The following is a 25,841-nucleotide window of genomic DNA, read 5'->3' as shown; positions in this document are numbered from 1 at the left end:
AGGTGTCATTGTTCACAAACGCTATTGCGAACTTGTGTGAAGAGCTGAACGCTAGATGTCACCCAAGTGAGTCATGTCGTTCGAAGGATCATGTCCGACACTAAATTTGTTCCTAGCTCCAAGTGGTGTTGATCCAAAGAAGCTGGTCACACCCAACGCTGTCGGGTATATGGGAGCATGCAAAGCGTCTGTCTCGGACTATCTCGCCCATACACAACCTACCAAGGCTGTTCAAGAAAAATGCCATGCATGGCTTCTCACGTCGTCGCAGTCTCGAGACACTATGCAAGATTCTAATGATTTCCCAATAACTCTGCAATACGCCTGTCGTCTTGAACATATCCTAAGGGCGAGTGCTATTCATATTACGAGGGCGTGGTATTCTGACGCTGTGCAGCCTGACGATAAATTTATTCCCCTACCTCGTGTAATGAAAGCTTGGGTTGACAACTTCACATATCGTGCATACACAAGTGCATCATTGGCAGAAGCCAACGAGCCCCCACGCCTCGACCACGGCAACAACTTCATAGCAAAGGAGTTTAAATCACTGCTTGTGCTCAAGTCTGATTTTCACATTTTGGACTTGAAGAAGCAACGCGCACAGTCCGAAGTTGACATGCTGTCTGAAGCCATTTTACGCATCGCTGAGTTCCACTGCAATGACGATGGTGGGCATGCAGCTTTTTCGAAGTATCTCATACTAAGATGGTTGTAGGCTGGGCTTCCACAACTGCCGAGACGGATGGATCAGATCTACCTGATGCTCGATTTGATGACTGGATGTCAACCTCATCCATTTCTTCCAGTTCCTGGTCACTCCCGTATTCTGACTTGTAGTTATATCACCGGGTTATCAATTTCGCTGCCTAGTCTAAGTATGCAGCTCATAGTTTCCACCGTTATATTACTATAACGGGAGTTAGTTGTACGAAGGACTTTATGTTATTTCTGACTGTTTTTTATATTACTGTGAGCATCAATCAGCATCTGTCCGCATGAAATGGTGGGAAAGTCTTTGGGCCTTGAATACCTCTAACACCCAAGGGACATACATGCTTGTTCACCCCACTCGAACACGTATTTTGGTACTTTGGTAAGGTTTCGTGCTTATTACCTCAAATCGTTCTAACCCCTATGTGGCAGTGCTTGTCTCACCTGTGCGTCTCTCATTTTCCGTGACAAGCAGTTACTTACTAGTGCCCTTAGAGCAGAAGGAGTTTTCTCCCGAAGAAGTCTCGTCCATGGTCCTCCTTAAGATGAAGGAGACAGCTGAGTCCTACTTGGGCTACAACGTCAACGATGCTGTTGTCACCGTTCCCGCATACTTCAACGACTCTCAGAAACAAGCCACCAAAGACGCAGGTGCCATCTCGGGAATGAACGTTCTCCGTATCATCAACGAGCCTACTGCTGCTGCCATTACGGTCTCGACAAGAAAGTTGTCGGCGAGCACAACGTCCTCATTTTGATCCGCACCTGTGCGGCCTTATTACGCCCGCCAGATTCGTCCACGCGCCCTTTATAGGGGGTATTGCGCGCCTACTGTAGTTCGCAGCTCCGAATCTTATGCGCGCCCTGTCTTATTGTCGAGAACATCCTCAGTCAAGTTCACGCTCATCGTCGACTGTCAGACGATCACATTTTCACATAGCGCTAATTTATACAGCAAGCTGAATCATTTCACGACGCCCAGCACCACGTTCTAACGTGAAAAGGTAAATCACCGATCTGTTGTACATGAGATATGCCCTCATACCTTGTCCAGTCTGCAGCAGCTCGAGGATTACGCCACACCACAGATACGTTCGAGCAACGCTCGATTCCAACGGCTCAAAAACCCTTTTAGCCTCCTCCATAACCCCACCCTCGCCACACCTTGATCAACCGCCTCATCTGCTCGCACGTTTGGCTGAGCCTCTACATCCGCTGGCACGTCTGGCCGATCCGCCACGACAGACCACCTATGCACTCGTCCGCGATAGATCTCTGGTGTTCTTGGTGGCAAAAGAGTCGGAATTCGGACCAATACCTATTGATTGTGTCAGTGATTCGCAAGTTACACAACGCGCAGGCCACTGACAGCATCCTGAGGGCCCATCTTAGTCACAGTCAAGTTCGCGATGTATAGGTTTATAGGTCAGTGGATGGTCTGAACTTGTGTTATTCGTACTTGCTGATATTTGCGACTTGATTATCGGTGTTTCCCGACAATTTCTTTTTTCAGACAACGAGCACCGCCGCTTTCCCATGGTGCGGTCCCTCTGGATCACCACGAACCGCAAGCACGCATACTAGGAACCCTGCCGATGAATGATCCATACTGTATGTAATTAAAAAACCTGCCCGCGGGCTGGCCTTTGAATATTACTGAATAGTTAATCCAGCTGCCTCACGCTCTCCCAAGTACACAGTGCAAATCATTGGAAAAGCCTGCCGCTGTTGAGAAGACCCGCGGGCAGCAGCAGAACCTTGTTCCTCCTGACCAACCCGTTACTCGCGTAAACCGCTCACGGCGCAATATTGAGTCATTTCGCCCCCTTCCTCCTCTGCCATCTGAACCCACACTGCAACTACCTTCCTTCCTCAATTTTTCGACCACCCATTCGTTAAAGTCTTCGCCTGCAAATCAGTCACTGGAAGAATACGAGATGATGGGTAGTGTGGTACTTAGTATTAGATTGAAGACAACCGTGAGTTTTGCCGCTTTTTGAATGGTTGCGACTTGTGGATTTGAGCACTCCAGCACAACAGGCGCGAAAACATGCTCTTCGACTTGTTGCACGTTCTACCTACCGCCATTCGTTCCTCTGATATCCAGGAACCTACCGCAGTTCTGCTTTCGGAAGCCGTGCTCTCTTGCATCACGAAGCTACGGGAAGATCGACGTCACCAAGTTATGCTTCAATCCGCCGGCGGGGACACTGATGTGGGCTCTTTACCTGCAGAGAGACTGTATGCCCTTCTTCGCAGCATCCTTGACTGCATCCTGGACAACAACCGTTCCGAATTGGTCCGCGGGAACCTATATGCCTCGTTGATCAATTACTTCCACCTTATCGGAGGGAGTGATCAGAGACCTTCGGGAGAGGCGTCATTGGAGACATTCGGATCACACTCATCATCAATGTCGATGTCAATGTCAATGTCCCTCTCCGTTCTCTCTTCGCGCGACGATCTGTCCCTAAATGAATCTCGATCTATTCGTGGGACGCCAACGCCTGCAATGAATGCCTCGGCGCTAGAGCAGGGTACGCTAGCTGCGTTGAAAAGTGTGCTGGAGAGGCTTGTCACAATCGTATCTCGGGACGCTATCGATGGCACCGAAGTTCGGAAGACTGTCGCTTTCATGCTGCTAGACTCCCTCACTCAACTATGCCGCTCGGACAAGTCCTGCATGCTCCTCACGTCTTTGGTTCGCTATGGAATTTTGTCGAACTTTGTTCAGGGACTGAAGGAAGCGGAGTCTCAAATGCAGTATGTGCTAAAACCAGACCCAGGTACGTGAGCGGTACACTTGTATCGCGAAGAAAACTGAAGAAATGTCGTAGACGATCTAAATATACGTTTACGAGTCAAAGATGTCCTTCTTGATACGGATGGCACAAACGAGGCCAGGCGCGGAACGGTTGCTCGAAGCTCGAATTTTCCCGATCCTGAGTCAATGCGAGTTCTTGGATACGAGACCAGAAGTGGATCAGTCGTTTATGGGTATGTTGACTTTGTCTTCTTCGGAGGGGTTTCACGTACTGAGTCGTTTTATGAAGACCAAGACTCTTTCTTGCCTTCGGCTATTCAGCGATACCACCAGCTTTTCATGCCGGCACTTCAGCTCGTTGCTGCGATGCTGACGACGTTGGGAGCTCAACATGCTACAGCGAGTAGTCAGGTAAGACTGATTTCTGAATTTTGTTGTCTGGTGGATGGACATTTACTTTGACTTGCTAATCAGGCACTCGACTTTTTATCAAGCCATCGAGAAACGATCATCATTCTCCTCAAAAACGATGCTGAAGAGATCGGCTTGTCAATTGTTCAAGAAATCCATCTCATTGTGTCGCTGAGCAGAAGTGTCCTGACCCTCATCCCAAAATCTGAGCTGGTGAGCCGCCGTTCTTACCCTTGCCTTACTCGGTGTCTGATGCTGTTCTAGATGTCGACAAATTCTGGGTTTGGTGGTACCCACAGAGCTGTGTTGGGCCTTGCTGCGAGGTGCCTTGGAAATAGAAACTGGAGCCAAGCAGTCTCAGACGGACGCAGAGGTTTTGTGAGCCCGCGTCTTTGCATCCTGGCATGGATCGACCACTCAATTTGATCTGAATTTGAGGCGCCAAGAACGGTTGCTCCTCAAGGCCATCGTGGAGTACTTGGAACTGCTAGTGAATTCACGGGTAAATTAGTGGCTGCCTTGCTTGAGCGCTTGCTGAAAAATTGCCACTGTAGAGCCTGAGATTACGCTGGTGCTTTCTTCTGTGGTCACGGTCCCTCGACATGATGAACGATCGTCTCGTTTTGTTGGTATGTAATGGTCCTCTCTGTGCTAACTTCACAATCTTACATGATTTGGCGTAGCCACCATACCGGCAGTCGGCGATGCTATTGAGGCGCTGAATGGACTCTGCGATGATATTTCAGAGACGTTGAAACAAATAGCTGACTTGTCTGCTGAACTGTCTTCGAGAGACCATATTCGAGTCGACAACATTCAGGAGGTACGTCTGCGCGTCTTTCTGGAGGGTGTTCCGAATTTGAACAATGTTTGGGTTCGTGCAGATTGTCAGCGTGTCTGATCCTGCTTTCCTACAAGATCTAGACATTGCGCAGAAGAGGTCGCTGATATTTAGAGAGTATGAGCGACTTAGGAACGAGGCTCAAGATGAGGTTAAAAACATGCTCGGTGAGAATCGTTTCGGAACGCTATTGCTGGGTGATATTCACGAGCGCATACACAGGCACTACTGAGATGGTATTATTGTTGCTGTGGCGCCATCTCGTGAGCTATGTGGAGCGTGATTTATCGAGCAGCAACCTCGGCGCCAGCCATAAATATGAAGAGCATCCTCAGGCTTCTTCCGCCTCCAGACTCTGATTCGTTCAAGGCGAATGCAGGCAAAAGATTGATCGGCGCGCTGGCGAGGCTATCAACATTGGATTTGGTGAGTTCGTTGGTTCGTGTTCGCGTGGCTTTTGGTGATCCTCTGGCGTTTGTCACCCCTGGAGTTGTCCACTGATCAACTTGGCAGAAAGGTTCGCTTCCTACTGCGCGAATAAAGGCTCATACTGCGAAAATTTATGGTATAGACTGGGCGCATGAGCGGAAGCACGACCTCGTTACTTGCTCTCTGACAAACCATCAAAGTGTGGGATGCGCATGATGCTCCTTCTTTCTCCCTTGATCAGTCCTCGCAAGCCAAGATTGAACCACGCTCAACGATCTCAACACGGTATCCCGTCTGGCGCGCCCTTATGAAGAGGAGCCTGAGAACGAAAGGTATAACCGCCTGTGCACCCTGGTGACTTGCGGGATACCTGAATTGGGGGTTCGGGTGCCCCCCCGGCACGCGTCGTTGTTCCTGGGCAGAGCACAGAAGAGGTGAAGGCTACTATTTGGACATTCCTCGAATCTCTGACAGAATACAGTTCTGACTAGGCCTCTTCCCTACCTTCGATCTAAGGCAGGGCAGAAGTATCTGAAACGGGGCCGTCGACATCATCGATCACGCCGGCATGCACGATTGATCTCTTGCCCACTACAGTCCAGGAATCGTCACCCTCATTTCCTAGGCACAAGCGTTCTAGAGAACCTTCCCCCCACACCTCTCTTGCTTCATTCGACCCCCAACCCTCAAAACCCGTTCGTCATGAAACAAAACCCTCGTCATCTGCCAGTGTCTCCCGCAATAATTATTCATTGCCAGCAATGCCCGGGGTCAATCCTCGTGACCACGTGCACATGTGGTATTCAGATCTCCTGGGGGATGTTGACGTTCCTCCCGCTCCCGTTCGTGTCTGACCTCTCCCAGACCACCGAGCATATTCGGCAACAAATCTACAAATAGAAGTGAATGGGTGAGTACAATCAATTGGTCGTTGTGATCTGATATTCATCGCACCTTAGATGTCACCACTCGTCTCCACCAACTTTTCAGCTTGAAGCTGCGCCTTCCACTCATAACCGGCTTCTCGCTCCCCCGCTTTTCACCCGCCGGCTTGTTGGGCTTCTCGCGTTTGTTACCCTTGAGTTTGTTCTTCGTCGCCTTTGGCGATGGTCTACCGCACACGCAGATCAGATACAGATCAGTCCATACTATACAATAGATAATACAATACTTACTCTTCCATACGCCATAGCAGCTGATGAGATCGTTCAAAAATATTCATAGCTAACCAAACCGGCTGACTTACACTTACCTCGTCTTGTGGTGACATGTGAGGAAATATGAAGTGGATTGTGATCCTTGCTGACCGTCCAAGTTTCTATGTAGCACAGCAGGACCTAAAAAGATACACTTCCCACACCTTTTACCTCAGCAATCGAGATTACCAACGTTGAGTCCTTCCCAGCGCCCCACGACGACCAGCACACGGCCACTCCATCTCTCCCATTAACTCCTTGTAAAATGGGCTCGACATCACGTCCCTCATTGCCCATTGGGCTCCTAGCAACTTGGTCTGCTTGGCGTCCGCTAGCACACACTGGTCTCCTGACTCCTCCAATGTCTGCATCTCTACCAAGGATCGGTGCTCCCCAGGCGGCGTCCTTGCCACCCATTGCTCACTTTGATCGTCAGGTATCATGCATGCATCCAAGTATGTGTTTCCTACTGTCATTCTCACCATTAATTATTTATCTTGCCAAAGTAACACCGCCGCGTACTCAAGACGCGTCCTCTTCGTCGCGACCTATGGTTCTCTTCGTCGCTTTCGAGCTCGACATCTACTCAACCACTCACCCCTCCCTATTCCCCTGAAATTCCTGCTGCCGCCTCCTCTCTTCAACTTGCTGCAACGCCGACCCTCGTGTCCTTTATGCAAAATTTGCTAGAAACTACGCAGGTCAGCCAAATCGATCGTCTTGTCACTCTATTACATATGTGGCATTGACGGCCGTTCATGTCGCAAGGGATGTCGAGATCGTCGATCGCGACGCGTTGATTCTGGACTTGCGCGAGAACCTCGCTCATGAATCAGGTGAGTTGATTATCGCTGCTGCTAGTACATGCAATGATTTTTGTTATAGATCTGGTCTGGCGCACTGTGAATGAAACCAAGATTATCCCAGTGGATCCCTCTCAGTCTTTGGACCAGCGCCTCTTTGACGAGTACGATATCTGTGTTACTGGTGCCGCCATGGAGCAGTTCGAATCTCGTCCATCTTGGAATGACTTGGTGCAAAATACCTGGGTTTATGCTCGCGTCTCGCCTACGCAGAAAGAATTCATTCTTACCAGTCTCAAGACGCTGGGCTACACTACGCTCATGGCTGGAGATGGCACCAATGATGTCGGTGCACTCAAGCAGGCTCATATCGGCGTCGCTCTTCTAGATGGGACACTCGAGGACCTCCAGAAAATAGCGGAATATCAGAAAGCTGAGCGGATTAAGAAGGTCTACGAGAGCCAGCTGAAGATGTCGGCGAGGTTTGGACAGGTGCCACCACCTGTACCTCCTGCTATTGCGCACCTCTACCCGGATGTTGTTGAGGCGCAGAAAAAAGCCGCGGAGAATTTACAAGCCGCACGTAAAAAGAATCCGATGGAGAAGGTGGGGTTGTTTTCCTTGTGAGACTTCGCTGGCTGACGATATTTTAGTTTGACCTCGCTTCGATCACTGATGCTATGGCCAACATGGAAGGGTTCCTTGTCCATAATTTCAGTGAGTCGCCACTGGCCTTTGTTATGATCCCATGCATGTTTACCCAAGCCCCTCTTATTAGTCTGATTCCATGGTCGAGATTCAGCGTACCCAAAGCGAGAGTAGTGGTTCATTATCCCCTTCTGCAGAGGAGGAGAGCAAATACCGCCTTCTCTATAGTAAATCCAAGGTCTACGTCAATCCGACCGCATACGCCAGAGATAATATTCCGGGATTCGTAGCTCTTGTCAAGCGCGTGAGTCGTTAGGTCATATTTCGTATCTCTCGCTCATACATTATCATCCAGGAGGCTGTGAATCCTACCTACCTGCTTGCATGGATTCCGGAGACACTGCTCTGCGAGAAGGGAACCGACGAATGGGGCAAGTTTGTGAAAAGGCGATCTTAGATGAGGAGGATGAAGGTCTGCAGCTTCTTCCTCTGTTTCAACCCGTAAACCTCACACGATTCAAAGATGCGGTTCTAATCGACCTTCCTACCCAAAGACCAGAGTCCTATGCATTCTCGGTCCCTCTGACTTCGATATACTCTCTTCTTGTCAATCCGCCTACCCTTTCATCATGGTGTACGTTCTCATGTTGTCTGTGGACATTGGCAGGGCTGAACCAACCACTAACAGATGGTACTATCGGTATAAACCTCATAAACAGCTCGACTCTCCCAACGCTTCACTTCCACGATGACGAGTCACTTTCAATGACACTACCGCCTCGACATACTAGTAGGCACAACACCACTAGTGCATACCCTCCTACATCATCTTCCCGACCCTCTACGTCATGGGGAGGGGAAGATTTACTCTCTCGTTTAAGATCTTACGCCCACCTACTCCGCTCCACATTGCAGCCTAACATGTTCATCGTCGGTGATGAGGATGTTCCTCAGATTAAACTTGGAGACACTTCATGCGCCGCACCATTCACATCGAAGTTGCCCCACGTCGCTGCCAGTGAGTTTGTATACGCTTACCGTTGAAAGTTCCTACTGAGCTTTGGAACAGTTACCCACATTATTAGGCAAGGTCGCTGTACTCATCACATTCGGCACAATGGTACGTATCCATATTTATTCATCCCCGCGTGCAAGTTTATCACCTTAACTGCCAGACACAAGTACACGAATTGGGCTATGTCGAGTGCAGCAAATCATATGTCTTCCATGGTGGCAAGGAGTATACGCAGAAACAGATTCAAGACATGCTCGAACTCAGCACGACAACTCGCGCCGCACCCCGCGCCGGCCAGCCCATGCCCCAACAAGCATTTGGAGCCGCCCGTTTCTTGCTTCCTGTACAGCAATGCGAATTCTAGCTTACTGGTATTTTGGAAGCACTCGCTCGTGATCCTTGGCCCGTTGCCAATGACAAGCGCTCTTTACGTTGCACTGGTGTGGCCGAAAGTGTAGCTGTTGGACCCCTGGAGGTGCGTATATCAATTGTTGGTGAGAAGAGTATCCGAGTGATGATATTTTCCAGACGACTTTCCCTTACACGGGCGCACGTATAATGATTTTTGCGGGTGGACCTGCAACAGAGGGTCCCGGCATGGTTGTCAGCAATGAGCTGAAGTAGCCCATTCGCTCTCATCATGACATCGAACGAGACAGTGCCAAGCACTACAAACGCGCTATAAAGGTTCGTCCTAGATTGCTGCTGCACTTGCGCATCATAACAATCACTCGAAATTTTGCAGAAGCGAACTCTCCGAGCATAACTTCTTCCTTCGACCAAGAAGCCGCTGCCGTACTCTTGGCAAGGATAGCGGTCTCCAAGGTCGAAATAGACGACTCACCAGGCGTTCTGCACTGGCTTGACCGCATGCTCATCCGTCTCTGCCATAAGTTCGCAGACTACCCAAGGGAGGACCCTGTCAGCTTTAGACTAACGGATAATTTCAGCATCCATCCACAATTTATGTTCCATCTCCGGAGAAGTCAGTTCTTACAAGTGTTTAACAACAGTCCCAACGAGACTGTATTCTACAGGTATGTACCTTCAATGTGCGGTAAACTATTGGATGCTAAGTAGCCATATGACAGACATATTCTCAACGAGGAAGACGTTAACAACTCTTTGATCATGATCCAACCTACTCTAATGTCTTATACATTTGATGCCGAGCCTCAGCCTGTCTTGCTGGACAGCGTCTCTATTAAACCTAATGTCATCCTTCTTCTCAATACCTTCTTCCATATTCTTATTTTCCACGGTGAAACGGTCGCTCAATGGAGGAAGGCAGGTTACCAAGACCAGGATGGGTACGCGAACTTCAAAGAGCTGTTGGAGAACCCTATTACAGATGCTCAGGTGCGACTATTAGGCTGTGCTTCTGACTCACTTTAACGGCCGTACATCCAGGACTTGCTCGTCGACCGCTTCCCTATACCACGATACACCGTCTGCGACCAGAGTGGCAGTCAAGCTCGATTCCCGCCATCCAAGCTCAATCCTTCGACAACTCATGTCGATATCGATGTATGGCACTGCACAAGCCGCAGGCGCTGGCCAGGCGATCTTCACGGAAGATGTACAACACTTCTACTTACATTCACGCTACTATGTACCGCTACTAGTCAAATGAAAATACATTCTAACACGTTTTAATTCCAATAACAATCTATAGCCAGCCGATTACATATCAGAATTATATCTCACTTGTACAGTCAGCTAATAATGTTTGTTGAGGTTAGCCAGTTACAATGTATGAAACATTTAATTGTTGTGTTGTTGTCCCATCTAAAATACATGATCAATATTATATCTCCCTCGTATTGTCACCATTTAAAAAATGACACAGCGGATTATAATTCTACTAGAGATGTGATAGCCTGCAGCCATGCAGTTATCTCACTGTTGTTTGCTTGCAATATGCACGCCAAGATGGTATTTCTCCGGCATAGTCTTATCTCATTTTACCTATGTGTTACACCATAATAAAATTATCAAATGACGTGCAAGCAGGCTGTCACAATTGTAGTTCTTGCACCTTCTATGCAACCCAGATAAGATATTTCTCACTGTTTAAAAATGTCACAGTGGATTATAATTCTACTAGAAATGTGATGACCTGCAGCCATTCAGTTACAGTGCATGGACATGCAGTTATCTCACTGTTGTTTGCTTACAAGATGCACGCCAAGATGGTATTTCTCTGGCATAGTCTTATCTCATTTTACCCATGTGTTACACCATAATAAATTTATCTAAGGTTAAAAAATGACGTGTCATAATGAGTTTTGGTTACCAATCCTGTCTGGTCATATCAATTTCGGGTTGATTTCCTGATGTATTGCAGTGGTTTGGACATTCAATGTGTTGGAAAGTGCAAGGTTGCGTGTAAGCTAATGTAACGTGTACTGAAACTAAGATCTCGGTATATTTGGGTCTACGACAAAAATAGAAATAGTATTTTGGTTGTTTGTGGTACATCCCAGTAGGTCCTATTTTCACTGGGTGTCAACCATTGGCGTACGTGTGACCAGCTCTTCTCACTTTTCGAACGTTATAGAACAGAACGAGCTGTCGTCCCCACACGCAGCTCATCAACGTTGCATCGACCACCACCACCAGAAAACACTTCTTATCGATACCGTTTGAAGCAAACCCACACATGGAACAAAGAATCAAAACATGGCATACGCAGGCATGTGTACGGTTCTGCGATCTTCACGAATTGAGTGTTGATGATGTGCGTGATTGTTTTATCACTGGATCTTAGTATGGGGTGCAGGACCTGGGGTATTTAGTCGAGGTGTAGGTCCTTCGCCTGGTGCTGATCCCAGTAAGTTTAAGTGCTTCTTATCAGCATCATCGTCATCGGCGTCGTCATCGTTGGTGTTCCTTCTTGGCTGACGGGCGTATGGAGGACTACGGGAGACTAACACCATTGGGTTCAACGAGGTACCATTTCCCCACCATACAGACCGCCAGGCAGTGCTATTTATGCCTTAGCAGTCCACGTATACAGTGTTGCTAAAGCAACACAGACTGAGCCAGTTCAAAGATACTACCAAAACACGCCAATGAATATGAAGACTTACTCGTTTATCGGCCGGTCACCTAAGCAGTGGCAAATCGTGAGTCTGTGTGACTCCAAGATGATCTGTGTAATAACCAGCAGGGGAGCATCAGATAGTCGCAGGGAAAAGACCGCTGGTAAAGGTAGTTTCTTTACCCGTGAAACAAGACTTCAGTGTATTGCATGCGAAATTTTTGTCCCCCCCCCCCCCCCCGTACGTGAGTGAATGGGCAACCGCTTGATCAAGCTCAAGCATGGATCACACATGGTAGCAGTCAAGCCCTCTAAAAGAGCCCAATTAGGCATTGCATGGGCCAAATCCGTGTGGTGCAAACAGGATGAACCGAGTCCATATATCAATGGGTGACAACACCTTTCTGTGCCATCAATGTCGAGCGGCACATGCTGAGTGGTCGCTGGTCACATGAAGGTGTGGGCGATAGCCAATGGTACTAATCGCCTAGATAATGACGGTCGTGGGGAAGCCCTGAACGCACACCCACTTCATTTTCCTTGGGCATGCGCAACAACCCATGGGCAAATACCCCATACCGGAATCCTATCCAACCTATTGACCAAGGAACAGGATGCTAGATCGCTTGCACAAGTGAAAAGTTTTATTTTCTGACAGCCTATTCCAGCAGCGTCGCGATGCTAATTACAGTCATCGACATAAGTGTCAAACTATTCCGAGTTAGCAAGAGACAATTTAGTTAAAAGTGGGACGGCGCTCACTATACATTCCTCGAAGAGTACACTGGAATTTATAATAGCCTCGTACACCTTCTTAGCGACAATTTGTGGTAAATGCACCGATGGAGCAGCATCGACAGCCCCCTGTATCACCTGCTGATTCCGAGACGGATCGTTGACAGCTGCAATTGTGGCCTTGAAGCGGGTTGCTTCTCTCACGTACGAGGTTCTGGAGGCGCATAAAACTTAGTGACATGGAGAAGTATATGGAGCACGTTTAAATTTTACCTAGTCGACAGGAGCTGTATGAGCTGTGCATCAATGGTATTTAGCTGTCCTCGAACTTCGTCCAGCGAAGAACAACATGTCGTGCCATTTGCGTATTGTATGGTTGGATCGCCCCATGGTATGGTACGGTTGTCAGTGGAGGGTGGTATAGAAGGGAGAGGATCGAAATAACATGTGTCAGTAAGGGAGGACGCCACGACAAAGCCAATGATTTGAAAGGCGACAAGAAAACCGAACATCCTGGCAGCCCGCTTTGTGTAGTACTGCAGTGGCTTTTCGAGTGGTGGTTGAAGAAGCGAAAATGGACTACAAACAGTTCGGTTGATTAACGCAAATGAAATTAGCCTGTGAGTCGTGACGTCACTGACGTGTGAATGTTATTAGACGCCTTAATATTACCACGTGATGTATCACGTGTTGCCTGTTTAAACATTGCGTGTCATCGACGACTCGTCGCGGCTGGCGTTTGTATCGCGAACATTTGGCGAAGGCATCTGAAGAACATCAAGCCCGCATTAGACCACATAGGTTCCAAATTTCTGTGAAGGCGTAGCCTCCGCGTGATCATTTATCCAAGGTCCAAGCAATGGTAAATGCTATCTGGCAAAAAGCATCACCCAGTACATGGGCTACATGATCAGCCGTCAAATACCAGTTCAATAGATAATGCACAGCCTTCTCAAGCCCTAGCATTCAAACCTCAAAATCCCGCCCAGCGTCAAACAGCGCGGCCGAACTCTTGGTGACGACCGCCCACTCCGGCAAGAAAAGGAGCACCTCCTCCAGCGACGGAATCTTGCCCCCAGTACGCCCTCCACCAACCGTAGCACTTTCATACTCTGCCCAGCCACAGCTCACGCGCCCCTTGGCCTTTTCATCCTCGCCTCCCGCGAAATCAACGTCCACTTCAAACTCCTTCTCCCAATCACGACTCCACAGTCTTATTTGCTCGAGCCCGTCCTCGGGTACCTCAGAACCACCTTGGAGACCTTTTCCGCTGTCGCCAGAAAGATGGAAGCTTTTTACGCGTTTGCCGGAGAACTGGAGAGTGCAGCTTCGAGTATTCAATCCCTGTACCTTGATGCGCGCGCTGTTTGATCCTGTGCGCTTGATAGATGTGGTTACCCACTTCCCTTCCTTCTCCAAGGGCGATGTAGGGTCCTGCTCAAGATGACGCTTGAGTCCACCGGGAGAGGGCACAAACGCATCCCCAACCTCCCATTTACAAGTCTGCAGGCCGAGCTTGTCTGGAGCCTCCGTACAATTGATGGCTTGGTCAAATGCAGATGGGAAGCGGGGGATAATGGCGGTCGACAGGAATTGACGAGGCCCAGTCAGTGCAGTGACCACGCGAGACGTGTCTAGGTCCACACTTTGAGCAAAATAGATTTTGAGTGGCGCTTCTTGTGAGAATGGGAATACCAGATAGGTGTAGAGTGTTGACAGGACGAATATTAGGAGAATGATGCCGTTCAGCCAGCGATGCATGTTCATGCTGAATGGTGCAAGGGGGATAACAATGAGTAACGCCAGCATCGAGACCGCTCCATAAACTGCACAACATGTCAGCTCACAAAGGCCAGCGCAATACGAGATCCGTTAAAAGACTCACCACCAAACGGACTGGTTCCGTCTGTGAGCGTCTGATTCATCGCGAATATTAAGATGACTGCGATATGAGACACTAGGATAACCGGCAGCGGCACAACAACCAACAACTGGGCAATCCACCAGCCAATAGCGCCCTGCTCTTCACCTGACGGCGCGTGCTCGCCACGCTGAGCGATGAGAGGTGTAATCTCTGTCGGCTCGGTTTCCTCAATTACGCCCACGCGCTGGTGCCCGTTCTCGGAATCCTGATGGCCATTCTCGGCGGTGCCCACGGCATCGTAGTGGATACCTCGCACGCGACGCCTCTGCCTACCACCCCCAACAATCTCTTCCTCGTCTTCATATCCCCGAGCACCAGTCATACCTTCAACACACGCGAGCACAGCTCCAAGGAGAACCACAGCGTTCCACGCAGTTATGAAATATGTTCCTCCCAGCGTGACGACTGATGTTGCATATACGAGCAGCGCCCATGTTAGAACATACTGATGGAGGAGGATAGACAGCTTTTGCTGTTCTGGAGCAGGGACAACGCCATGTTTCGTCAGTGGGAAAGTGAGAGCGAGGACTGTCGTGAGATAAGCAAGCGACAGGGCGGACGCAAGTACAAGCCAAGGGTGAGTGTGAATGACCTGATGATTGATATGTGAGTGAGTGAGTGAGGAGCACGAGAAAATAGACACTGACAAATGGATTCAGCTTCGCATACCCGACCACCAAAAGCATCTGGAAGCCGACACCAAGTACCAAAGCAGTCCAGAATTTAGACCAGACCCAAAAACTTTTCAGGAAATGCTTTATTTCCGTCGACGCACGCGTCATAAAGCTCTCGCGGTGTGCATCAGCATGTTGGGCGCGATAGTATCCAGAACGAATGCGAGACGTGACTCTGATGATATGCTCGAAGTAGACCAACGTTAAAAGAATGACAGGTCCGACGGTAAGGAGGACGATATTTACGATCCACAGAGTTTGGAGTGTGAACACGATCATTATCGCACCAAAGACTGATAAGAGGAGAGTTGTAGATGCCACCAGGTGGGATAGCAATGAAAGAACTCACGATCGAAATACACCGGCTCACTTCCTTGTCCAACTGACTCGGTCCTCGTTTTGCCCTTTGCGTCGTTTGCAAGCATGACGCTCGACGACAATGTTCCTTCCATCATTGCCCACAGCGCGTTTTTGCTCTTGTCACCGGTCATACCAGGGATAGAGTCGTACTTCGTGTGATACCTGCTCCTGCCGCGGTAGAAAGCAAAATCTAGTCCCTTGAGTCCAGCTTGTTCGTAAACCGAGTAGTCTGTACCACTGCGAATAACACCACGCGCAAACGCGTCGCCAGTGATGACATTTGCGTGCGGACGAGAAGTGCTCCATGACGCCAGAGGAGCGCGAGAAGTCGCTCGGAAAAGTAGTGGCCGTCTTGAGGATTCCAGTCAGCAAAGTGCTACAGCATATGTCGCTCTGAACAGCTCACCCTCCCGCCGCAGCACCTTCAAGGTTCAAGAAAGTATCAGTGATGTTGGCCCACGGATGCTCCATGAAACTGACGAACCAGATTAGTAAGTGCAAGGCAAAGAAAAAGCAGAATTGTAGCGTACACATGCGCTCCATTTAAGCCGTCTTCTTCGCCATTATTGATGTTGAAGACCACCGTCCGGCTTGGCCTGTTCTCCGCAAAGTACTTCACCATGCTCAAAAGCGTCACTACGCCCATACCATCATCTGTCGCCCCGGGAGCGGTGCTGACAGAGTCCCAGTGTGCGCTGAGCAAAAGTCCGCCTGACTCTTGAAATCCCTTATCGCTTCCCTCGACCTTGACCAATACATTGTCAGACTCGTAGTATACGGCGTACGGGTTGGTGGAGAGGAGTCCTGAAGCCCAAGACGCATTTGAAGAAAGGTCGAAATCCACAGAGACATGGTCATAGGAAGAAGCGATATCTTTTACTCGGTTCAAGATGTAGGAACGAACTAAAACATTGGCATGCGAGTTGAAGGGATGCGGACGAGCGGCCACCTGGAAGAACTGAGTTGAACTGGTTGCATATCCATGAAAACCACGCACCTCGTGTAAGTCTCTGTATGTCTGCTGAAAATCCAAGCCCTGTGTATGCTTGGGCACAGAGGGGAGCTGGTCGGTGACCAGTAAAGTGCTGAAGACTGCCACATAGATGACTGTTATGAGGATAGTAGTTGGAACAGTGCGAAACGCGAGCACAGCGGATAGCCCGCTAAGGAACCCCATGTCTCAGTTTCAGGTTGAACCTCGCCGAGCCAATACACAGCTAAATCACAAAACCTGGTGCTCGACGTTGGAACTTGGCCACAAGCGTCTATTAGCTAATTACAAGCTTGCTGAATGACGAACGTGTGGGGTAAATATCGATCAATAGTGGTCACGAGTCCACCTTTCACCGTGGGTACAAAAGAAGACCTATCAACCATATTCCTGCTGAAACAAGCGAAGACGAATTCGCGTAAGTGGTGCAAAATTTAACATTGCTACTTTACGCCGGGAAACGTATCCTTCAGATGCTTTTTCTTCAAGCATCGCGCAGTCACACCGCATGTCCTGCACTGCCGCTCCTTCGGCTCAAATGCACCTTCATCATACCCACTACCCGCAATATTAGGGTGCCTGTCACCATAGTATGGCTCAAGACCGCCACCATCAAGGTAACAGGGTGACGACAAGCAGTAGCTTACGCCAAAGTTCGCCTTTGGACAATGGCAAGTGCCTGGTGGGCGATCAATGTACGGCACACCTGAGTCTCACAATTTCAGCAAAAAAATTAAGGAGATGAGAGCCATGAAACACACCTTGCATATCCGGGCGTGCACAATTCTTGCATATGGTGTAATCACAAGTTGTGCACCGCTTGAAGGCGTCTCCTACATGCCGCACATTGTCCTTGTCATTCTCATGTGGAGCTGTGCCACGGAACGGCCAAAAACAACCATCGCATATCATTGCAGGAGTCGGGTTCTGCTGACGCTCTTTCCAAAGCAGTTGGAACATCCCATTGACATCCCCCAGCATCGTCCCCGGCTTATGCCATTGTTTCATCATTTTTTCCACCTCCGAAAAGATGGCCGACCTGATGCAGACGGTGCGTTTGTGCTCTTTCCAGTCAACTTTCTGGCACTCCACGCTAGAGAAGAATTGATATGTTAGACTACGAGTTTAATAAGCGCTGATGCCTGTCACGTACGAGCAGTAGCTGTCCCAACCATCACAAATCAGATAAAAGGTTTTTATCTCTCGTAGTAGCTGGTACTCACATCGTTTTCAGACATCTTGAGCATCGTAGCGGCTTTTCACATTCGATCTTGCACACACTGCAATGGCGCATGATGGTAAAGGAAGAAAGAGTGGAGAACGGCAGGCTCGAGCCTCGATGGGATGAAAAAAGTCACGGCTATTCGGTAGCAGCAGCGCCGCATGGTGATGCGGCCCCGAACCATGCATGATTTTTATGTCACAGATCACCAGAAAGAGGTGTGTCTCCTCCTTCAGTCTCGAAAAAACTCTCGGGGACATGCCACCACGGATATTCACCATTGGGACGCAGACAGGCAACAGCTAAGCTGGCTGTCAGGAACGTGCTTAGAGGGAGTTTTCCTGTCAAGTTTGAATCTCGTAGCAGGGGATTTCCAGGTGCCGAGAAATACGCTCCTTATTGACGATCATGAATCGAGGCTGGTGGCAAAGCTTTCGGACAGATATACAGCGGCCATGGTGAGAGTGAACCTGGAGAGATGCATGAATTGCCAGAGGAGGGGCTAGATGCTTCGCTCAAGATCTTGCAAGTTGATATCCCGAAATCGCGGATCGGAGTAGGGCGTCACGAAGAGGTGTCGAGCACGACTGCGGGGAAGGACAGTGATGAATACTTGGTCTCCAACGTCTGCTACAAATCAAATTACAGGGTATCTGTGTGTGTCTCATATCGTTATGTATCGTCAAGATTGCTCAAAGATGTCATCCGAGTCTTCAAAAAAAAAAAAAGACAGCTACAATATTTCAAGTGTTCTGATATCCATCATGCTGTGAACAGATGTCACAGCTTTGACCTGTGCAATGATATCGTGATCTGATGCGATCCTCTTATACTCTCCGCCGCGCTGCTGCGCGAGCAAAAATGCGCCAAACGGCTGTCCGAAGCGAGCGATCAATCGCAATGCTTGCAAGTGAGATTCCGAATCAACAAGTTCCTCTTCTCCAGGCAAATTGCCGGCGGACTCGTCAGAGTCACCTAGAGAAAACTCGGACTGAGGTAAATCTCCCAAGCTTTCCGCATCGTCTGCGAAGTCAGGCAACTCGAGGAGACGACGGTCCCACGGACGGACGAGCAAGAATGTCTGTCGAGTTGGCCTGAACCGTGAGAATTGTACCAACTTCTCTTCGGTGGTGATCAGCAGGTCATGAAGCCCATCTGCCTTGACTGTATATGTGAAATGAATTTCGTGGGCTGGACCACGACCCCGTCTGACTTCGGTGACAGGAAATGTGATGCAAGGTAGATGGAGTCTGCGGTTTGCGAATCGAGGGGCCCTCATAGTGTCAAGCTTGTCATAAAGCCTCAAGGCTAAATCCACAGCGACTGTTTGTCGTAGCGAGGAGACCGCTGTCTCAAGCTCGCCTTCAGACAAAGACGGAAGGACGCATGGTGGAGCTTCATATGAGGAAATGTCGGCCGGAAGACAACTATTGAACTCGGATGGTTGTCCCACCCAATCTAAAGCAGTGATATCGCCTGAGCGAGCTATGATCTCCTGTAGGAGCCGACCGAGCGCGTTTTGCTTATTCTCGCCGTAAAGGATGGGAAGTTGGATATCGAAGATGCCAAAAAGTGAGTACACAATGTCCTCCGGCACGGTGGTGACGCGCGTAGACGCCCATTGGAGTTTCTCTCGGGAAGCTCTCATCCCCGGCTGGAAGGAACGAAGGGCGCGTACATCTATGCCCGTTGCATCCTCCAACTCATGCATGATCTCGACAGACTCCTTGTGGTTGTGGGAGTGATCGTCGAGATATGGAGTCCAATCCTGTTGGCAAAAACGAATGACGGTAGGAGCAAGGAATTCTGGGACAGTCCATCCTCGGGTGTTCCAAGCGCTCTTGGCCAGTGCGCCAGACTTGGACGAAGGTGGAACATCCGACAGGTAGACGACCGTGAGCGATGAATGGCGATACCAGGCATACATGGAGTTGAGCGATTGTTGGAGCTCGACGTTGTTGTTCTGGTCGATGCAACATGAATCAACCCACGCCCAGTGATATCCCGCGTGACGAGCTGTTGTGCAAAATGACTGCAGCTTCACGAGACCGTCAGCTGTCTTTAACTTGTACACGTCCTTATCCTGGATATCGTGCAGCAGTGGCTCGTTCTCTCCCCATCTGTGGGATAACATGACATAACGGAAGTACGTCGCCACCGCGTCTGCAATGCGCTCCATTGGGAGGTCTGGATGCGTCGCGATCGATAACAGAAGCTCATTGTACTCTGAGCTTGTTGTGAAGGCGCTTATCTGCGCCCCTCGATCACATAAGAGCCCCGTAGTGGTGTGGAGTAGACGAAGTGGGGCAGTGTAGGGTTGAACGTCGATGGACCTTCGAATGAGACCTTCTGCTTTTGAGTGACTGTCGTACTTCCCGTGCAGCTCTGAGGAATGAATTGAGTATCTGGACGCGCATGTTACTTAGGGCTTACTTTGTGTTTGCAAATCATGAGCACTGTCCAACCTCGCTAGCTTCGTTTGGAAGGGCTCAGTTGTTTCGCTGTAGCGTTGCGTGCCATGAAGCGCTGTATGCTTCGACTGATATCCGACATGAGACGGAGGCTTGAGTGCGATGGCCTATGTATCACCAAAATGAGCATTGGCTAAAACAAAGCCTGAGTGGACGCCATCTTACCTTCTGCACATCGAGAAGTGTATCATCCCGTGTAGCATTTTCCTAGAGTTTATATGTTTGAACGCAATGAGATCTTCTACGAAGGTGTTACGTACAGGGAGTGCCATCCTGTTGGCCTGACAGAGCGCGTTCAGTGATGAGAATGTAATGAATACCTGTCGACTCACCTTTGGATCCAACAGAAGTTCGTTGAGGCCAGCTTCTTTAAGAATGGTAGCAACATCCCATGAGTACGCTTTCTTGTCCCAGGAACCAGTTGTTAGTAGTTTTCCATCCGCGGAAAACGATACACAGTTAACATTATTTGGATGCTGGAGTGGAGAACTGATGGGCTGGCCGTTGTCGATGTCCCACAATCGCACTGTCTCGTCCCACGATGCGCTTGCGAGGACGCGGCCATCTGGAGATATTGCAATGCCATGGACAAGGGAAGTGTGCGCATCGAGAACTGCGATCTTCTTCCAAGTTTTTGTATTCCATGTCCGAATCGAGAAATCGTATGACCCGGAGATGAGCGTTTTTCCATTCGCGGTCCAAGCCAGGCACGACACCGTTCCTGTGTGTCCTTTGAGAGTTGCGACAAGCTTGCCTGTCTTGGCATCCCAGATTTTAATTGAGCACTTGTTTTTACGTTCATCAACTGGCCTATCACGTCCACCAGTTGCAATCATGGTCATGTCTGGCGAATAGATGGCTGCGTACACCGTTACATGCCCTGTGTTGATTGGCCCGGGTTCCAGGATTGTCTCTTCGCTCTCCACATCCCACTGCCTCGCTGTCCCATCATAAGACCCGCTCACTACTCGCTGACCATCTCGACTCCAACAGACAGACAACACTCCCTGTGTGTGCCCCGTCCATTTCGCGATGACCTTGCCTGTCTCGATCTCCCACAACCTCACTCCACCGTCAACACTCCCGCTAACCACTTTATTCCCATCGGGAGACAACGCTATACTCATCACTGTACTGTCTCCGTCCCGCCAGTCTTCCCCTATCTGTTTCCCGCTCTCCAAGTTCCATTCCCGCAGCGAGCCATCATTTGAACAAGTAATGATCTCCCGTCCGTCAAGTAGGTGTATGGCGCCCGAGACCGAACTGGTGTGTCCTTCAAATTTCTGGCGAGGCGTTATTGCTGACGTCTCTTTCTTTTTAGTTGTGGGTGAAGACACATTCCAAAATTTCAACTACCGAGTGCAGCGCTGTCTCAGCTTTCACCCACCAAATTCCAAATCCATTACTTACCGAGGACAACAGCGACATGCGGATAGTGGGGGACGATGGGAGTTTCGGTCAAGTCAGAGTTGAATTCACCGCTTCTTGGTACATGTGACATGTTGTATCCTCGTGTTCACAGCTTATGTATAGCATGGGCTGTGCAGTTGAAGCGCCCAAGAATCATCTGCCACTCCGTAATCCCTATTGCTGTGGGATGGAAGTCAAGTTAGCATTGCAGTTGTGCCTGTGCGTGTTCATGCAGAGTGTCCAAAGATGCAAGGTGAATGGCTTGGTTTCAAGCTGTGTCCAATTCTCCGAAGAAATCTCACAACCTCCTACATAGGCATCATAAACCATACCATCCGCTACTTCGACCTAATCGTATTCCCCACACATCGTCAATCCGTTGGAAGACGGCTGAATCCTTCTATGGGCTTCACCTCCATCTTCTCACCTGTGACGCTACTCCCTCCTTTGATGCTCGAATTCTGTACTCGGATTCTTCTCCGGCCTGCTTCTCGGCCTCGGCCTTTGCTTCCACTGCGGCTTCATGCTTTGTCTCATAAATGCGCTATGCACCATCCATATTTTATTCAGGTTTTGCCATTGTGTTCAGCAGATTCATTCGTCTGCACTGTGCGTCAGGGGCTTGTCTGTCTGAGCTCCCTTTTTCGGTTTCATTCATTCTCGTCTCATTGCATCTACCACCGACAGTAATCCAGCTGCCTTCCTGGCCCGCTCCTCTTCACCTGCTTTGCTTCCGCGTCGTCTGCCTGCATCACAGAATCCTGAAATTTCTGAAGCAGACGCCTCCCTCCCTGGTCATTCAGCCAAGTATCAGAAACATCGACTGAAAGAGAGCCCAGTATCACTGTGGTAGGGTACTTCGTGACGCGGAACTGCAAGTACAGACGAGTGCTCTGGACGATGCAGACATGAAGCGGTATCTGTTGGTGGTCACCGCAGTGGTTCTGCTGGATGTCATCCTTGATGCCCAGCACGGACAAAAGACACCCAACAGCAGCACCCCTGCAAGTCTGCGGCACGACAGTTATCCTATCTCGGTAGGTGTTTGAATCTGTACTGATCCCTTCTGGCATTGCCTCTGACTCTGTCGCGATCACGTCAGACAATCTAGACTTGCATGTCGCAGGCTTATGTCGCAATCCAGAAACGAACGTCCAAGATTCAAGTTGGTGCCAATGCACATGTTTTTCACCACGCTTGTATATCCCTGCACCAAGTCGGACGCCAAGAACAGTTCCGAGTCTTGGCCCCAAGTTCGAACGAGGGAGTATCTGAGGCATCAGCCCCGTCTGGCTGAAGGAGAAGTTTTGAGGTGGCGGAGGATGATACTGCGAGGCAGTTGTGAGGAATAAAGGAACGTGTATTGAATAGAAGTAAGTGGTGCATACTAATTATCGCAATTAAATATACCTCTATTCAACAAAAAGAATACCACCCTGCAAGCATCTAAGCCCACTCGCAAACACCAAGCAGGCAACCTCAAGCCCCGCTGCTCCTCAGAACAGCGCCAGCCACAGGTCCAGGATAGATACTCCCCACAATCTCCTTAAACGCCATGTCATCCTCATACCTCTCCCTTGTCTGAGTAACAATGACCTGCAAGACAGGTATCTCCCTTCTGTTCATAGGCATAGAATCATCCACGTCGCTATTAAAAGCCGAAGATGTGCTGAAGCAATTGAGAGCTTGAAGCACCGGGCTTGTGGGTCTCGAAGGGGGGGTGGGACGGGATAATAAAGCAGAAGATGAGTGATATGGAGAAGGAGCTGGAGAGTGGGTGGTGGTTGGAGACGGCGGCAAGCACGAGGACATCCATGCAAGCACCATCCGCATGCGAGATGGCGTACGAGTAGGATCGCGATGAGGGCGAATGACGGTGCGTGTGACTACGACGTCATCACGGTCGTATACATCGAATTGTTGAGTGTGTGATGGAAGGACATCGACAAGCGTAGGCGAAGATGTGCGCGTATCCGTAGTAGAAGTGGAAGTGGAACCAGGTATGGATGAGCATGACGCCTCGGGGTCATGACCTCCCTCCTCAAGAGGAGCAGCCGTAACCTCACGGTCCAACCATGCACCCGCTCGAATAGGTAAACACACACACGTGTGTGTCCTGACGTCAAGGTCCTGCCCTATCGTCAGTTTGGAAGCACCGTTTTTGAGAAGTGAGACAAGTCTCTAAAGAATGAAACAGAAGTGAGTGATAATAAGAAGACATAGGGAAATGAGATAAAGAAAAAGACTGACCGTGCTAGTGCGCCGTAGCGGGTCGAAACGCTGTGCGACCATGGAGTCGTAACGTGTCAGAGCCATGTCCATGTCCATTTCCATGATCATATGTTTGCAGCGAAAAAAGTACGGAAGCAAGTTAGAATTTTGGAATGACAGTGAAGGGAGGGAACGATGACCTCTTCATCATTGTGAACAAGGGATTTAAGCCAAACGCCTAGTGTACAAGCAACTGTGGACGATAAAGCGTGAAATCAAAGCGCGCGCCACTCACTGTGCCACCGACGCTTTTCGTTTGCTTGGACAGTTGCCCGCCTGCGTGCGGTGGAGTTCACCCACAGCTCTGAGAGTATTTAACACAAGGCTTGGAAGTGTGATTCGCAACATAATACGTCGTCCAACCGAGAGGAAGAGCCGCTACGCATTGCAAGAATTCAAAGATGACTCAACAGGTCTGTGAGCGCGTTCTTCATCGTGCAGTCGTCGCGCTGACATGTGTTGGACAGCTATCCCATGCACAATCCATGTACGACCTTCGAAATGGCCCTAGGCCGTCGTACGCGCAGCTCGATGGGACAGAAACTGAGTTCGAGATACGAAGAGCCAGGAGGGTGGTTGTTCCGAGGGAGCAGGCACGGTTGATTATGGTGAGTTTTACATAGAGAGATTGAGGATTATGCGGCTTACCGTGAGTGTGAATGCGATGTAGGTGCCGCCTAGGCAGCCAGATAATTGCAATCATGTACCTGCGTGTCTGGATGAAGGTGGAATGAAGAGATGACTCGGCTACCTAAGGCAACGTGGTTGCCGAGCATCAATATTCAATAGCCAAAGAGTTCGGTGAAGATGATGCTCGTTCTTGTCTATTGGCGTTTTGTACCGACTATTGTGAGGAGTATATGTCATGACCCAATGTACATATTATAATTTATGACTTACAATTACACTCTCATCCGTCGAAGCATTCCTACCCAGCCCACAAGTCCGAGTCCGTCAGTTTGCCTAGAAAACCCATTTGTGCAGTGGTTGGAAATCATTGATCATCTCCAACACTTCGCATCCCTATTGAATCGATATGTCTTTGTCGTAGCCTCGGGTTCCGCTGACGTAGTATAATTGACCAGTTCAAGTTGATATATCTTGTGTTCTGCTCTCAAATTAGTGTTCGGGTGGTCCAAGCGTATGATGCTATGAATAAATCGCAAGTCAATTTGATATAAAGTCAGAGACCCGTTAACGTTACGAGTTAAAGTGGACCCCAAGCGGACCCCATTGGAAACACCGTGCGAGCTAAAGGCCATTAATGAACGGTTTAGGGCCGGAGCACATTGTCCACCCAAAAATTCGGTGAGGACGACGAGTCATGCATTCATGACACAACACATATGCATCTGCCGTAGCGGGAATCTGTCTCTGGGGTGTATTCATCCATGTCGCAGGTGTATTAAACACCTATGGCATGTACGAATAGTACCCCGGATTTGACGCTGCCTCTAGCCCCTTCCTGATCGTCAAGGACACCATAAGCCTGCATTAAGATCAACTTCTATGCGCGCATGAAACCTTCAAGATCTACCTGTGCGTCCGATACGTTTTCCAATGAAGGCTTTCTTGACGATCTAAATTCTCCTCAATTAGCGCTGAGTCAATAGACATCAGAGTCTGCATTGACACCACGCATCATTGATTGTGACCGACGACATCCACATCCGTACTGCGCCTTAGTGTTACGATGACTCTTCGGAATCACGACATTTGTATGTTCATCCGTCCATTATAACTATCCTTACCATGCAGATCTTATTCAGAACGCAGATATTCATGTCACCCTCGACCTGGACGCAGATGAGCGTGGAGCATGTCGAGGCGCAGGCAAGTACCACAGATTTCAGCTATAGTATTTTGTCACACACTCACTCACCTCCGCCCAGATTGAAGACTTGACCCTGGACGAGCAG

General features: G+C 49.4%; 10 protein-coding genes across 10 annotated transcripts; 5 read left to right on the top strand and 5 right to left on the bottom strand.

The window, feature by feature from the left end:
* Positions 1–1,208: 1,208 nt before the first annotated feature.
* DEU56DRAFT_742484 (heat shock protein 70kDa) lies at positions 1,209–1,472 on the top strand (the record flags this gene model as incomplete). Its single annotated transcript, XM_041348937.1, has 1 exon — positions 1,209–1,472. A coding segment is annotated over one exon (264 nt), but the record flags the coding sequence as incomplete, so codon positions are not given.
* Positions 1,473–2,740: 1,268 nt separating this feature from the next.
* On the top strand, positions 2,741–3,499 carry DEU56DRAFT_688573 (nucleoporin Nup186/Nup192/Nup205; the record flags this gene model as incomplete). The annotated part of the gene is made up of 1 exon (XM_041347064.1): positions 2,741–3,499. A coding segment is annotated over one exon (759 nt), but the record flags the coding sequence as incomplete, so codon positions are not given.
* Positions 3,500–4,298: 799 nt separating this feature from the next.
* DEU56DRAFT_742492 (uncharacterized protein) lies at positions 4,299–4,790 on the top strand (the record flags this gene model as incomplete). The annotated part of the gene is made up of 3 exons (XM_041348939.1): positions 4,299–4,391; positions 4,446–4,518; positions 4,573–4,790. Coding segments are annotated over 3 exons (384 nt in total), but the record flags the coding sequence as incomplete, so codon positions are not given.
* A 2,310-nt stretch (positions 4,791–7,100) lies between these two features.
* DEU56DRAFT_742465 (uncharacterized protein) lies at positions 7,101–7,785 on the top strand (the record flags this gene model as incomplete). Its single annotated transcript, XM_041348934.1, has 2 exons — positions 7,101–7,191; positions 7,241–7,785. Coding segments are annotated over 2 exons (636 nt in total), but the record flags the coding sequence as incomplete, so codon positions are not given.
* Positions 7,786–9,881: 2,096 nt separating this feature from the next.
* DEU56DRAFT_531934 (uncharacterized protein) lies at positions 9,882–10,373 on the top strand. Its single transcript, XM_041346661.1, has one exon. It carries the CDS (start codon positions 9,953–9,955, stop codon positions 10,214–10,216), a length of 264 nt encoding a protein of 87 aa, XP_041205303.1. The 5' UTR covers positions 9,882–9,952; the 3' UTR covers positions 10,217–10,373.
* A 937-nt stretch (positions 10,374–11,310) lies between these two features.
* DEU56DRAFT_820946 (uncharacterized protein) lies at positions 11,311–12,094 on the bottom strand. The gene is made up of 4 exons (XM_041354094.1): positions 11,828–12,094; positions 11,679–11,773; positions 11,592–11,626; positions 11,311–11,516 (listed from the first exon to the last, which is right to left on the bottom strand). Exons 2-4 carry the CDS (start codon positions 11,700–11,702, stop codon positions 11,330–11,332), a joined length of 246 nt encoding a protein of 81 aa, XP_041205302.1. The 5' UTR covers positions 11,703–11,773; positions 11,828–12,094; the 3' UTR covers positions 11,311–11,329.
* Positions 12,095–12,482: 388 nt separating this feature from the next.
* DEU56DRAFT_820942 (chorismate mutase) lies at positions 12,483–13,212 on the bottom strand. The gene is made up of 3 exons (XM_041354093.1): positions 12,873–13,212; positions 12,627–12,813; positions 12,483–12,575 (listed from the first exon to the last, which is right to left on the bottom strand). The coding sequence occupies exons 1-3, from the start codon at positions 13,109–13,111 to the stop codon at positions 12,546–12,548; spliced, it is 456 nt and encodes a 151-aa protein (XP_041205301.1). The 5' UTR covers positions 13,112–13,212; the 3' UTR covers positions 12,483–12,545.
* A 31-nt stretch (positions 13,213–13,243) lies between these two features.
* DEU56DRAFT_861901 (uncharacterized protein) lies at positions 13,244–16,880 on the bottom strand. The gene is made up of 7 exons (XM_041355337.1): positions 16,555–16,880; positions 16,088–16,506; positions 15,964–16,032; positions 15,547–15,908; positions 15,171–15,490; positions 14,485–15,115; positions 13,244–14,425 (listed from the first exon to the last, which is right to left on the bottom strand). The coding sequence occupies exons 1-7, from the start codon at positions 16,732–16,734 to the stop codon at positions 13,566–13,568; spliced, it is 2,841 nt and encodes a 946-aa protein (XP_041205300.1). The 5' UTR covers positions 16,735–16,880; the 3' UTR covers positions 13,244–13,565.
* A 50-nt stretch (positions 16,881–16,930) lies between these two features.
* Positions 16,931–18,172, bottom strand: DEU56DRAFT_531879 (uncharacterized protein). The gene is made up of 4 exons (XM_041346660.1): positions 17,772–18,172; positions 17,702–17,710; positions 17,310–17,641; positions 16,931–17,254 (listed from the first exon to the last, which is right to left on the bottom strand). Exons 1-4 carry the CDS (start codon positions 17,840–17,842, stop codon positions 16,992–16,994), a joined length of 675 nt encoding a protein of 224 aa, XP_041205299.1. The 5' UTR covers positions 17,843–18,172; the 3' UTR covers positions 16,931–16,991.
* A 4,866-nt stretch (positions 18,173–23,038) lies between these two features.
* Positions 23,039–23,924, bottom strand: DEU56DRAFT_820905 (uncharacterized protein). The gene has a single exon (XM_041354092.1). The coding sequence runs from the start codon at positions 23,482–23,484 to the stop codon at positions 23,131–23,133; it is 354 nt and encodes a 117-aa protein (XP_041205298.1). The 5' UTR covers positions 23,485–23,924; the 3' UTR covers positions 23,039–23,130.
* Between the last annotated feature and the right edge of the window lie 1,917 nt (positions 23,925–25,841).

This window comes from Suillus clintonianus, assembly GCF_016758775.1.
Source record: "Suillus clintonianus strain FC179 chromosome Unknown DEU56scaffold_73, whole genome shotgun sequence".
NCBI classification, from domain to species: domain Eukaryota; kingdom Fungi; phylum Basidiomycota; class Agaricomycetes; order Boletales; family Suillaceae; genus Suillus; species Suillus clintonianus.
Note: the sequence above shows the minus strand (reverse complement) of the source record. Positions and strands in the feature narration are given on the sequence as shown.